Source organism: Siniperca chuatsi, linkage group LG7, assembly GCF_020085105.1.
Source record: "Siniperca chuatsi isolate FFG_IHB_CAS linkage group LG7, ASM2008510v1, whole genome shotgun sequence".
NCBI classification, from domain to species: Eukaryota; Metazoa; Chordata; class Actinopteri; order Centrarchiformes; family Sinipercidae; genus Siniperca; species Siniperca chuatsi.
Window position 1 is genome coordinate 28,630,274 of NC_058048.1, and position 14,443 is coordinate 28,644,716.

The following is a 14,443-nucleotide window of genomic DNA, read 5'->3' on the forward strand; positions in this document are numbered from 1 at the left end:
CAAAGGTAAAATAATCATTTCAGGATTTTTATTTCCTACACTTCTTAGATTTAGTTGGATATCTTGCCTTTATTGGACAGTGACGAGAGAGAGAGAGATGCAGCGAGGACTCGGCATTAATGGTCGCGCTCCACCAGGTGAGCTACTGTGGCACCCCTTGTTTCTTCGTTTGTTTCTTTGTTTTAATTTTGGAGATCTAGCAGCATTTGCCTGCTTTATAGGAGAAAAGCTGCTAAAACAATAAAATTCCAATTTAACCATCATTATCTTGATTACTGGACTCAAAATTACATTCTCTGTAAGAATCTTTAACTTCTAACTTATAATTACATCCATTTTGTACACCTTACGACAATTTGCACACTGTATGCATGCACATGTTTTAAGGATATACTTTTGAACTTTAACTCTTATGTTTAGTACTTGTGTTTTGATTTGTTTTTTTTGCACTCGTGTGGTTAGTGTACTGCTGCTGTGACATGAGAAGAAGACTACATAGTCTGATATTTGTCATTAAAACCGTGGTTTAAAATGTTTTTAAAAGTCTGTATACTATATGTTGCCGTGATTTAAAAAGAACAAACTCTTTTTCAGGTCCTGCTGATAAACCATTTCCTCATGAGACAGTTTTCCTGATCTGATGGGCCTTTCCCCCTCCACCTGCTGCAGGTCAACACACACACACAAGTGAACAAGAACACAGTAACAACAGTGAGCTGCTCAGTTCACTTCCCTTGGATGAATACAGATCTAAGTTTAAAAGATAAAATCCTGCTGAATGACATACAGTGTGGTCCGATTTATTCTTCAGGCATCTGCAGGTTTCGGAAAGCTAAGTTTTTAAGATATTTAGACATTTTAATGCGACCTGGTGTGATTATAAGAAATGTTTTGCATAATGCAATGACCAGATTCAGTAGGAATCTTTACTGCATAATGAAACCAGACATCTCATATGTGTAACACTTTTTTTTTTTAATGAGTACTTCTGTTTTTATAGACTTGCAGATACATCTTTAGTTTTCATATTGTGCAACAACAACTTGTTAAAAGTTGATGAACATATGATACAGTGCAGCCTGCCACTTATAAAATATATATTTATACATTTTTATTAAATAAACTTTACTTTGATACTGCGGTAGCCTCAATCACCTTACATGTTGCATTCCTGACACAAGCTGAAAGAACTAGGAAATTTTAATATTTTTAGATTTTTAAAAATTTTTTTTAAAAGTGATAATTGCTTTATTGTTTCAACACACTATAGTTTATTCCTAAAGATAATAAGTGTGGCCTCATGTTTCTTTTTGCCTACTTGTGTTCATTCCAAACAAACTGCTGCTGTTGCGTCCATAAACATGAACGCATCACTTCCTGCGAGGCAGAGGATTTATGGAAACAGGATAGTGATCCAAATAATTTACAGGAAAACGTTATGAATCATTCCTGTAAGTCATTACAAGGACTGAATACTGTCTAAAACCGGAGTTTTGTTGCAGTGCAGCAGTGACATGTGATGGTGGTGATTAAGGGTTAAAAATCTGATCTTGTGTGTTTGACCAAAAGGAGAAGTTGGTTGGAGGAGTAGGAAATGAAAAGGAGAAGAGCTGGTGACGTTTACTGTAAGGAGTCAGCTGTGGTTACAGTTAGATGAATGGATGGATGTGGACAAGTCATTGATAAAGACACACCAGTGTTTCCCAATACCAGCGGTGGGAAGTACTTGAGTTAATGTACTTAAGTACAATTTTATTTATTTATTTTTTAAAGTACTTGTTTTTATTTTCTGCTACTTTGGAATTCAACTTCATTTCAGGAAAATAGATTGTACTTTTTACTCCACTACATTTAACATGAACAGTTTGTTACTTTTCAGATTAAGAATTTTACATTAAAAAACTGTAAAATACAATGTATTTTTAAACCAGTGGTTCCCAACCTTTTTGGCTTGTGACTTCTTACAAAAAAGCAGTGTTTGTCACTTTTCAGCTGTCTGAGTTGTTGGCAGTTCCCCTCTCTAAACTTCTCAGATGGTTTAACTGTTCAATCATCCAATATTTCACCATAAAAAGAGATTAGAGGAAATAAAACTAAAACAAGTTTGTATAACAGAACTTCTTGTTTCCGCTTTATCTGGTGACCCTTTTGGAGGCTAGCTCCACCTCGAGCTGAAACACTGATGCATCAGTATAAACAATCGAATAATGTGAAAATATATCAGTGCATATTCTTTTAACTGCATTCTGATGATAAAACTTTTGTACTTTAACCTCATTTTTAAATGCAGGACTTTTACCTGTAATGGAGTATTTTTACATTGTGGTATTGGTACTTAAGTAGAGGATGTGAATACTTATTCCACCACTGCCCAATACAACCGCACAACGACAAAATGATGCGTTTAAAGCATGTTGTTGTTGTGCTTTTAGTCACTCACTTTCTGACCTACCAAACTTTGTACTTTCTTCTTCTTCTCGCCTTTTTCAGCTGCGAAATCAATGAACTCTGAACAGCTCACGAGTCATTTATCAACCAGCGTTATGTAATCCGGTCCCCTGCCCGGTGTTTGAGGACATCACATCATAGGCAGGAAGCCACCTTGACGGACTGAATTACATCTGTCTCAACCAGAGAGGAAACTGAGCGAAGCTTTGAAACTTACCAGAAAGAACAAAATGTCGTCCCTGTAAAAATCTCACTCTTTCAAAATGGTTTTATTGCAAGAAGGGAGGGGTTGGAGGATTTCTGTCACAAAAGTGTGATAACACTGACATTAGATTGGTAATACTGATGCATCTATGTTAGATCAGAATTTTACTGTTGTAGCTGCTCGAGGTGGAGCTAGTTTTAACTGCTTTATATACAGTTTGCTAGTTTAGTCCACTGGTTCCCAAATCTGAGGGGTCGTGAGATGATTAATGGGAGAGGAATCAGAAGAATCAGCATTCTATTTTGTAATATCAAATTTTTGCCTTTGTGAAATATTGGATAACATGATCTCTTTAGGCTTCGATCAGTTACTTAAATAAAAACCATGAGAAGTTTAGACCAGACACTGCTTTTTTTTGTACGAAGTCTGAAGGCAAAAACGTTGGGAACCACTGGTTTAACATTTAACAAAGCACTGTATTTTATAAGCTTATGTTTTGTTTTTGTACAGTCTTCAAGTAAAGTAACTCAAATGTGTACTTAGTTACTTTTCACCACTGCATCAGACTGAAACAAGAAATGAGGTCTTTTCAACAAGACGCAGCACATTTTATTACCACAGATGTTTCTATTGAAGGCTGCGAGGTGATTAAACAGAGCGGCAGTTTACAGTCAACCACACTTTGTGTTCTAGTTAAGCTTTTAGTTTGAAAGTGATATTTCTAAGTGCACACTGACACCCAGAATGATTTTTATTTTTTTTTCCTGTTACGACAGCGATGAGGCGCTCAGACCTGCGTTGCCATGGATACACGGTCCTGTTCCTGGGAAGATAGACGTTTACTGATGATCGCCTACAGATGGAGCCGCTGCTCAATGAGTGAGGTGAATGTTTGATCTGTGCACACACGTCACACAGCAGCTTCTGCTTCAACAGCTTTATTTAGCTTAAGAATACATACAGGATAAACAGGAAAATAAAAGAAAGCATAACAGTATCTGATTTTGGAAACTTTTGCAGCCGACTTCAATTTTCTTGGACGATAAAAGGCACAGAGAATTTTTGGAAGAGTGAACATGGCTGAAATAAACAAATGGCCATTTTACATTGAATTAGGACAGATAGTTAACAGTGTGGGCAATTTTAGGGTCTGCAGCCAATAAAACACTACAATTGGAAAAATACATCTAATAAGTCTACTTACGTTTCAACACCATTTGTTATAAAATTCAAACTCATGAATACTAGTATTTGATTACATTTCTAATGACTATGTTAACAAGCTGACTCTATTAGTCTCATTATGTTTTTATATAACAGCTTCAGTACTGCAAATTAATCAGATTATATATTTTAAAATGATAAAAAGGACAAATCTACATGATTTTACCACAGAGAAAGCAAAGATTTCACAGTTATAGTGATGTGTCTGAAAGTCAATTTACTAAAGTTTTCTGTGATCGCCTCACATTAGCTTATAGCGAGTAAGGTAAACTCCACCCACCTGGCGCTCAGCAAGATTACAACAAGGTTTTCGATAACAGTAATAACAGTTCAGAATTCATCTTTCTGGTAAACGCACTATTAAAGGTTTAGCACAAGAGTATAAAAAGACATAAAAATTTGCCACTGAAATAAACGATGCCACTGATATTAGCAAGTTTGCCGGTGTCATTGGTAAGAACACACAAAATGGCAGTGAGATAGATTTTGTTTGTTTTTGAACAGCAGAAAACTGTTCAGATTTGACGGATGTTGGCTCAAAGGCAAAGCAGAGCATCATGGGAGTTCCCATGCTTCCCAGGCTTTACATGTTTAATGATGATCGAAGTACTGAAACTGACTAAATGGGAAAACTTGAAAGCTGCAATACATTGAATGCTGAATTTAGCTGCTCAGAGAAGTACATTTCAGACTTGCCTCAATGTTTAACCCAAGTTGGATTTTTAATCTTTCACATCTTTTGCATTCATTGTTTTTAGCACCACCAGCTGTTTATCATGAAACAGACTGGGCACAATGATGGTTTCTCACATTAAAGCAGTGATCGAGTGTAAATATAGAAGGAAAACAAGTAACTTTGCAGCAACGGGTTAAAGAAACTGCAGTGCCGTCAGCACCTCCCACCTGTAACACATCACTCAACGTTAGTGACTGTCCTGCCTCAGCTACAAGCAACGAGGTCCCGCTGGACCTTGCATCATGGTTACGCAGCGTGTGTGAGTTTGTGTGCGTAGGGTTTGTGGTGTGTTGTATGTGTGCGCTCGGGTTGCTGTGTTTGCAGACAGATCCGGTGTCGACTTTCTGGCTTTGAACACAGAAGTCGAGCCAACGTTCGATAGAAAGGAGCTGCGTCAAGTCAGAGGCGAGAGAGGCGGCGACAGGTCAGGCGGGCGAGGTATGAATATGTCCCTCATCAGAGCTGGAAGAGAGAGAAAAATGCTGTTAGGTTGGACAAAAACTTTAGAAGTGATATGACAGCCTCCTTACTGACCTACAGAGGGAAGATTTTGGGTGGAATATCACTTTAAGACCTGATTTACACCTGGATAAGGAAATATGCATATTAATAAAAGGTGTGAATTCACAGTATGACTGGATTCAGGATGTGATCGATCAGTCTCACATTGCCGCAGATGAATAAAATCAGCCACATTTTTAAGAAAAGAATCCGCATAAGTTGAAAGGTCACCTTAAGTGCCTGTTAGGAAGCTGCCGCCGGTAAAATAAGTGGAGGCCAGACAGCAGCATCACCTGACAAGTTCGCCAGCTGTACCTGTGTAATTTTAATTATTTAGATCTGATCACAATACCAGATGTAAATACGAGGGCTCCATAATCAGGTGTAAATGGGGTTTTAGACAGAAATAGGAAATATATAGCAATCTTTTTTTAAGATAAGAGAGAACCAGTGAAGTGTTTAAAAAAAACAAACAAACAAAACACTTAAAGAAAACAGGAAAAACATCAGGTGACTGGAGAACGTGCACACTAACACCCCCCCCCCATAATCAGCAAAACGCCGCGGTAGCTCTCTAGCGTTCGTTATTCTGACTTTGGGTCCACTTGATTAGTCTACGGCCGCCGGCTCACCATTGTGCTGATTTTACATTAATTTGATTTCAAACTCCGCCCAGCTGACACAGGCGTACGCCGGAATAGTAATCGAGTCGCAGACAGTTTGTGACTAGAGTGGTAACGCGGTAACGTGGATACGTGAAGGTAAGGATTATGTTCCTATGTAAGCCATTACATTTAGGACGGTGGTGACATGCTGGCTATAAAACATTTTTTAAAAAGGGAGTTAAAGACATGTATTTTGAGTTATCTTGTGCTCCTCAAAATAAAGAGCACTGGACTTAAACAAAAGTGAACACATTCAGTGACAGTGATCTTTGGAAAACTATTGACAGTGTGTGACTTCTTAATATATATATTTCATATTTTGATACATTTCTTGTGTGACATTATCTGTTGATAAGGCCATAAATAATGTGCCACGGATCTACCAGCTGAAGACCACAGCCTGTGCTGTTCAGTCGGGTTCTGGGTTAAACATGCAGCGTGTAAGAAGCTGTTTCTGATGTATATTTACCACTTTTCTGCCAGAATGATTAAACTAAGCGTGGTAGCCATCTTAATCATAATGTGCTGCTTTTATGTAGCTGAGAATATGATAAAAGCATGTAGAAATGCAGAAAATGGTATTTAAATCCTTTATTTTTTTAAATGGGGGAGGACCCCCAGACCCCCTCTTCATTGTGTCCCTCCTCCCTTGTCTGAAAGTGTGTGTTTTGAGCAGAACTGTGCTGCACATCTGGGAGCCAAAACTTTTACTATCGGCCGATCAGCAGGATTTATCTCTTCTCTTTTTAATTTGAACTCAAACTGATTAGTTTCAAAGTCTGAGGCTGGAAAGAGATTTCTCTGTAACTGTGTGTGTTTTAATCTTACCTGCAGTATCACAGAGTCCCTGTATGCCTCCCAAAAGAGGGTCTCTGTCTGTGAGCAGCTGACTCCGCCCTCCCGGGCCCAGGTTCAGGACCGAATCCGATTGGTCGGTTTCCTCCAGACAGCCCTGAACGTGGAGTTTAAACGATGATCAGAGGGAGCCACAGAATCTCAGCAAGTCAAAGCTTAGTTTAACATCTTGAACAATTTTCATTAATTTGGTGAAATCATTCCCTGAATTTTGAACTATTTTTGGAACTTAATAATTTACACAGCATGTATCATTATTGAGTTATTAGAGAAATCAAATTGTTTCAAACCATGTAAATATAATTGAAATATTGACTTTAAGCTGATTCACAGTGATCAGGGCTTCAATGTAAAGGTTAATATTTCACTAAAAACTGCTGATGCTATGTTTGGTGCTTCCTGTCTGCCACTTCCTGTCATTTACAAAGTGAAAATAATGCTGTAAACTGGTTTGGATGAAAGCATCTGTTCAGCTTTTGGGATTTCTTGTTGCATTTGACAGTCACGACTGTGTTCTCCTCTCTACAAAAAAGCACTTTTTAATTTCTTCTCTTATGTCAAATTATCTTCCTGCAGATCCTTTTTCTGAAAGTTTCACTTGTTTCAGGTAAATGCTAATCATTATTAAATACAGCGGAAAGTTCTCGAGGCAGAAAATGTATCTGCATTTGGTTCCTTACATTCTCTAAAACTCTTTGGAAACTTCTTTAAAAAAAAAAGGTGCTGGCTAAACACTTCTTCTTCCTCTTCCACTCACCAGTAATCTGTGGCTGAGAAGAAGTTCTTCTTCTATTGAGGAAGCATCTTGTTTCTGTCTCTTGTCCTGAATCATCAGCTGAGACGGCATCTCGTCATCTGTGTTATGAGTCCTGAAAGAGACACGGACAGAGAGAGATTATAAACCATGTGAAATGTTTGTTTTGTTTTGTTTTTTACATGCAGAATTTTTAGACTTGCATTGTAAACTTTGTACAACCTACTTTGCAAATACTGCATTTAAACAGGTAAATAAAGAATTAAATAAGCAGCTGAGGTTGACATCCATTAGCCTGATATGTCCTAAAGTGGCCACCATAGAGAGGATAAACATGGCCTTGCCTATGGCGCCACCCTCAGGACAAACTTTACATTTTGTGTTCCACTAGATGTAAAGATATCAGAATAGCAAAGTTTTCAGGAGTGTAAAGAACGTCTTGGAAACTCAACTGTGCTCTGTCAGTATTTCAGAAATGATTATAGCATTAGTATTAAATGTATAATGTATTAAAAGCTAAAACATTTTATTACAAAAGTATGCTTACTATACTCTCATTTTGGAGTGAGATACTAACTATAAGCTAATGGCTGTGAAATGATGGCTGCACAGAAAGAACCATCGAATATGTTCAGATTTCTGCAGCTGCAGTTGTCATCGGTCCGTTCCGCCTTGTGAACATCCTTTATTTAATTATCAAACAGAAAATGTATCCACCTGATGGCAGGACAGATGTTGCATCTTTTCATTTATATTTTACATCCCTTCTCATCTAATCACTGTTTACTTTCAAATGTCTGTTTCCTCTTATGATCACAGCGATGTCGTCAGACTTCTGACAATCCTTGAAGCGTAAGTGTGCAGAGGGGAACTGGCCTATCGTACCGTTTCCTGTTCACTGTGACTGCAGGTGTCACAGCTGAGGCTTCAGACGAAGAGGACGAAGGTTTGTTGGCTTCCTCTGGCAAACTGCTGATGACGGTCAGCTGGAAGTCATCGTCCATAGAGATGTAAGGAGCCAACATGTCCAGATCCATGTCCTGAGAAAAGACGGAAATTAAAGTCAGAGAGAAAAACGGGTACGATGTAGCGCTTACACAGATCGGCGCTAACTTAGTGTGTGCGTGCAAAAAATGTCCAAAGTTGTGCACAGACAACTGAAACTTCAGTTTGAGTTTCATTTTGTTTGAAATGACTGAACGTGATTGCTATATTAGGTGGACATTTCCTTTTTCACAAACATTTTAAGGCTCAAGCATCATAATTTAGTTGACACCTGCTTATACTGGTTTTTACAGCCACCAGATCTCGACCAGGACGCCATCTGATGGATTGTTGATAGTTTAATGTCATTTTTTATCAAGATCTTACATTTTTGGTTTTCGACCAAATTTATGTCCCAATTGCAGGTCAGAAACTTCCACTATTAGAAAGTGAATTTGTACAAAAAGATGGTCTTCTAAGAGAAGACTGCAGCTGGTTCAAACACAGCTGCTCGGCTTTTAACAAAATCTAGAAGACAAGATCGTGTCGGCCGTGTTTCGGCCTCTTCACTGGTTACCAGTTAGTTTTAGAATTGATTTTAAGATTTCACTGATCACCTTTAAAGCACTTCATGGTTTAGCTCCCAGTTACACTGCTGCTCCCCTATGAGCAAGAGCCTCAGATAGGGCTCTCCTAAGTCCCGGTTCAGGATTAAAGGTGACCAGGAACTCCCTGTCTGAGGATCTGAGGCTTGCAATATCATCTTTTAAAATCACTTCTCCTGAAATGTTTTACTCCTGGTGTGTAAAGCACATTGCAACTTTGTTTTGAAAAGTTCTGTATAAATAAAGTTTATTATTATATTGATGTTTTCTGCTCTTACCTCCAGTGTTTCTCCTTTCTTCTGAACATCTTCTGGCCAAATGGCAAAGAACTTCTCCACCTCGCTCGTGTCCATCGCCTCCTCCTCACAGGAGCTCTGAGGGAGGTCGACAGACATCAACACAGAGAGAGTAAACCGTTAAATCTGACAGAAACTAATACTTTCAAAGTTTTAAAAAGATTTAAGGCTCGTATTTACCGGCTCAGGCTCAGGTGAGGAGGCTGGTGATGATGATGATGAAGGTGGAGTGATGGGGTTGAAGATGGGCGAGAGGAGCTGTCGCAGCTGTGGAGTGCACAGATCCTGAGGGTGGTCCGGCACGGAGTCTGGACTGGACAGACTGGCGAACGACAGCTCAACAAAATCTGGCAGAAACAGAAAACACACAGAGGTTTCAACAGATTTCAACTGTTGAATAGATTCCTAAATAAAAGCAAAAAATACTTTTAAACCAAAAATATTGAATTTAAACTTTGTACATAGCTGTAGCTCTTTGATAATAAAGTCACAAGATGAGCCTTGTGTGAAATGACATGAACTAAATACTATATTATATGGCAAAACACACACGATTTTATGCAAACTTGCATTTGAATTGGTTCACTTTGGTTTATGACTTAAAACTGTAAAACTAATGACATTCCCATCAGCCTCAGCTGTACTTTTTTGTAAGCATGCTAACACACTAAACTAAGATGATGAACATGGTAAACATTAACCTTTTTAACATGCATGCATGTTAGCATTTTCATTGTTAACATGTTAGCGTTTAGCTCAAAGCACTGCTGTGCATGGCTGCAGACTGTTAGTCCTGTTTTGTCTTAAAAGCAGAGGAAAGTAAAACTCCAGACAACATGCTACTGATGAACAAAGGTACAAAACCTATTTTTGATAATGACACATTTTGTAAGATGCAATAGCTAGTTTCCATCTTGGGAAGGTAATGAGGTAAACTAATAAATCACTCTTTATGAAACCTTCATCACTGGTGTTAAAGTAAACAGAAATGTCTTTGGTCTCTCTCACCTCCCCTCAGCGGCACAACGACGTCTCCGGCCTCGGGAGCCAACTGGAGAAGCTCCTCCGGCTGCTCCTTCAGTTTGAGGAAGAGCTCTGCTGTGCTGCTGGGATTCGAATCCGCGTCCTCGGTCAGACTGGGGCTGGCGAGACACTCACTGTCAGGCTCAGAGTCACAGATGTCAGAAGTCCCACAAACCTCTGGTGCGGCGAGCGCTGCGGAGTGGGTTTCAGCCTGGCCACAACGGATCTGCTCGACGGAGAAAACAACATCTGACTGCTCCACGGCACTGCAGAAGAAGACGACAACGCAGCAGGTGAAGAAAGGAAACAAAGAGCGAGAAGAAGAGAAAACAGAAAAAAAGTTAGCATTTTGGTGATCTTTTGGTTTCTAAGGAGTAGTTTGTTCTCCATTTTTTATTTACCACATCATCGCTGCTTTTTAAAAGTACCTGAGTATGAAGTTGAGGCAGACGATGGCCTCAGGCCGTGACGTCTTGCTGTTGTAGAGGACGGTCGCCTGGGTCTCCGCCCAGACGAAGCCGCCGCTGTTCACCAGGAAACGGTACTGGCTGGTGCTCACCTGACCTTTGGACAGCACTACACGGGGCAGGGACATAAACAGAAAAGAGACGGGTGAAAAGGGATGGACACAAGGTACATACATGCAGGACGGAAGATTGTAGCATTGACAAAAATCCTGCTCCTGTGTGTGCTGACTCATTCTCTGTCTGGTTTATTTACAGACTTATACCAACATATAACGCAGCAAAACCAGTGACATGTTTTAATTTCAAATAAAGATGTTATACATTCCTCTGTGGGCTTATAACATCTACAATCCTTGAAACAAAAGAATTAAAAACATTGATTAACCTCAGATCAAATATGCTCATTTGCTCATGTTACATTTTAGCAACACAAGGTTCAACATCTATTAGTGATAAATGTTGTGTTTCAAAAGTAGGTCTACATGTTTATATGAATTATTAATACTGTTTTCAGGCAGTTTTTATGGACAAGTATATTCAAGTAAAGTTAAAATGAGTTAAACAGTACGCCTTTGTTTATAATCACTGTTAGTATAGATTTGAATTGTAATTACATGTGCGCACACACACACTGAAACTCACATGTTTGCAGGCTCTTGTTGACATGATGAGAGTCGAGCACGTGATGAAACTCGTAGGCTGAGCGGCCAATAAGATCGTCAGGTTTGTATCCCACCAACTCTGTCACCCTGGAAACAGAAAGACGGAAGAATTAAAATTACAAACAAAAAAAGGTTCAGATATTTCTATTCCTCGCGCTCTCCATTCTCTCTGTGATATTCTTGCTTTGTTTTTTTGACCTCCCATCCACAGGGAGGTCAAAGGTCAGGGTGAGTTACAATCCTGGAGCAGGTGAGAACTCCGTGTTCATCCTACCTGCCCTCGCAGTGTGTGAAGCGCAGGTCCATGCTGTGGCGGGTGAGGAAGGTGCAGGTGTCCAGGGGGAACTCCACGCTGGACGGGTGAGGGATGGGCTCACACAGCAGAGTCATCACTCTGGCCGCAGGGGACGACGTGGAGCCGCCCCCAAACGGGCGCATGTGACCTGTACAGTGGAAAACCTGCAGAAACAGGAAGAAGATTCATTTCAGATGGAGGGCGGAGTATTGTTTCAAGTTTTAGATACCACTTCAGTACCAATTCCAAAACAAAGCCAAACGCATCAAATGTAGCAGCGTTTAATGTCGTCTTAACACCAGCGACCGTACAAGAACTTTGTCTAAATAATAAATAATGTACTCAGGAAGTATCTGATCAAAGTCATTCAAGGCAAGTCAATAATAGTTAGTATCCAAACTGTGTGGCTCTGCAGAGCATGCCTGTCACAGCCTTATTTCATTTTTATTGTTTTAGAATTTTACCAAGCTAAAATTTGGATCTTAAGTGTTTTTGCTTTCAAGTTGTTGGAGAGGCAAGAAACCGAGTAGGTCGCGTCTCAAGTCCAGCTCATTTTTATCACTTGAGTGAAACTGGAGTCTGAAACTGCGGTCTAAGAAGGAACACCAGAACTTTCTTATTACAAAAAAAAATGTTCCTCTCTACTATTATATGAGACATGAATAAACATGTGCATGAGTGTGTATGTGCTGTAATGAGTGTGTGTGGACGTGCGTTTCACAAACAACTGAAAAGTGAACCATGTACTCTGTGCAGTGTGAAGAGAACCGACTGCCAAAGATGGTGTGACCCACTTATATCTCTTTCAGGCTGGACTTTAGCCCTCTGTGCGTGCGTGTCCCCAGAGCAGCTGCTCTTGGCTGGACAGAGCTATCCACCATGGATGTATTATTAGAACTGGATACCGGACCCCACCGGACTATTCAGTCCAATGAGAAGTGCTCGCCTGGCACATACGCCAAAAAAAGTCTCTAGCTTCCAGGTTTACTTCCCTGGTCTGCGGCCCACTGAATATGTGCGATAGCGTTTCTCCCGCTGACCCCGCCCGCGAGTTCCCGCTTGGCCCATAGACTTCACATTGTGATGACGTTACAGACTTTCAAATCGCTTATCTTGGGTCGAGAAACATTTTACAAATATAAAACCTCAATGGATCAAAAATTCACAATAGAAAGAGTCATAATTGACCTTGTTTGCAGTTCCAGGTGTCCTGTCAACAGTTTTACAGACGTCTCTTTTATAATGGTGGCCTATGGGGAAAATGTTTTTTGAGCAGCAAGGGGACTGTTCGTTCCAGTTCTCATTATACATCCATGCTATCCACACTTGACTTTAGCACCGAGATAAGTTTGTGTGTGTGTGCGCGTCTTTATACACAGTCTGTGGTAATACTGAACCTTCCAGAGAGCAGACTTGATGTTGACGGTGCGCCCCGTGCTGGTCAGAGTGCTCTTCATTCGCAGGAAGAAGTTCCTCTCGCTCGGCTGTTTTTTCAGCGGTTTCTTACTCAAACCTGGAAGCGACATGACAAAGCTAACGCGGTTAGCTCACAGAAGTTAAACAAAGAACTTCAGTTGATAGAGTTTTGTTTCCAAACCAACACATTTATGATTCATTAAAAGTCAGAACTGTTTTTATAAAACGATCGAAAGCTTCTTCAACAGCTGGTAACTCCACTGCTGACGCTTATTCACAAAACCAGCCTCCTCTGTATTGAAATGACAGCCTTTAGTGACTGTTTACTGCCCAAACTGTGGATGATAGAACTAATCTATTTGGCTTTAATTTATGACACGTGCACGCTGATGGTTTAGCACACTAACTAGCCTAGCATAATCTCAAACATTAAATACTGAAGATAGAGGACAAACTGATCTAAACTCATCTTCTCACATGACCAAACTATGATCAAATACTTTCTTAGCCAATAAAATGGGTGAGTTTGTTTGACATTGACGCAGGTCCAAGCTTTATGTTACAACTCCTGAACACCGTCTCTGTTGTTAAGGATTTTTATCGTAACAAACGGTGCGTCTGACCTGGACGTGGAGTCAGCAGGTCTCGGAGCTCCTCCTGATCACAGGGATGACAAAAGTCATAAATACTCTGGCCCAGCAGCTCCAGCTGTAGACAACAAACCAACAACAACAACAACAACAACAACAGTTAGTAACAAACCAAAATCGCTGCATCGGTTTGAGGTTGGAAAGCTGGCTGCATCCATTTTAAAAGTTCAAATCAATTAAAACTGAGTGATATCAAATTAAGATGTTTCTTTCAATTGAAATACTATTTACTATACTACTAGCTATTTTGTGCATATATTTCATGCACAAACATGTATTTTGTATGACTGGTGCCTTGGTTAAAGGTTTATCTGAATTCATTTGTCTTTACTGAATGGCTTTACTTTTTTAACAATTTATCATAGTGCTATTAAATTAAAACAAATGAAATCATTGTCAAAAGGTGTTGAATCTTTGCTGAGGGAAGTGACACTCAATGTATCACTGTTGGATTTAATCACTACAGCTCTACAGTACAAAGCAGGACAGTGCAATTCACTCCTGTGTGCACTTATCATAACCTAGATGTGTTTCAATGATAAACTTGATCTCAAACAGAGCTAAGAATAGATTTAAGGGGTGGCGTCTCTCTGCTCTCCATCCTGCTGGAGTTACTCAGAGGCTTACAGTAAAAGCACCGACTCCGATTAAAGATAC

General features: G+C 39.8%; 1 protein-coding gene and 1 long non-coding RNA gene across 4 annotated transcripts in view; one reads left to right on the forward strand and one right to left on the reverse strand.

Annotated features, from left to right (window-relative positions):
* On the forward strand, nucleotides 1-3,707 carry LOC122878461. Its single transcript, XR_006378493.1, has 3 exons — nucleotides 1-137; nucleotides 595-669; nucleotides 3,430-3,707. It is a non-coding gene; the product is annotated as an uncharacterized LOC122878461 (long non-coding RNA).
* hif1al (hypoxia inducible factor 1 subunit alpha, like) overlaps nucleotides 3,576-14,443 on the reverse strand; it is a 24,538-nt gene continuing 13,670 nt past the window's right edge. For all 3 annotated transcript variants that reach the window (XM_044201256.1, XM_044201255.1, XM_044201257.1), the window contains 12 exons: nucleotides 13,760-13,844; nucleotides 13,118-13,233; nucleotides 11,700-11,884; nucleotides 11,406-11,512; nucleotides 10,725-10,872; nucleotides 10,282-10,562; nucleotides 9,454-9,620; nucleotides 9,256-9,351; nucleotides 8,274-8,428; nucleotides 7,392-7,503; nucleotides 6,608-6,731; nucleotides 3,576-5,075 (listed from right to left, as the gene is read on the reverse strand). In XM_044201256.1, coding sequence (XP_044057191.1) covers nucleotides 5,008-5,075; nucleotides 6,608-6,731; nucleotides 7,392-7,503; nucleotides 8,274-8,428; nucleotides 9,256-9,351; nucleotides 9,454-9,620; nucleotides 10,282-10,562; nucleotides 10,725-10,872; nucleotides 11,406-11,512; nucleotides 11,700-11,884; nucleotides 13,118-13,233; nucleotides 13,760-13,844 — 1,644 coding nt within the window. In that variant the 3' untranslated portion in view covers nucleotides 3,576-5,007. The remainder of the gene's footprint in view (nucleotides 5,076-6,607; nucleotides 6,732-7,391; nucleotides 7,504-8,273; nucleotides 8,429-9,255; nucleotides 9,352-9,453; nucleotides 9,621-10,281; nucleotides 10,563-10,724; nucleotides 10,873-11,405; nucleotides 11,513-11,699; nucleotides 11,885-13,117; nucleotides 13,234-13,759; nucleotides 13,845-14,443) is intronic.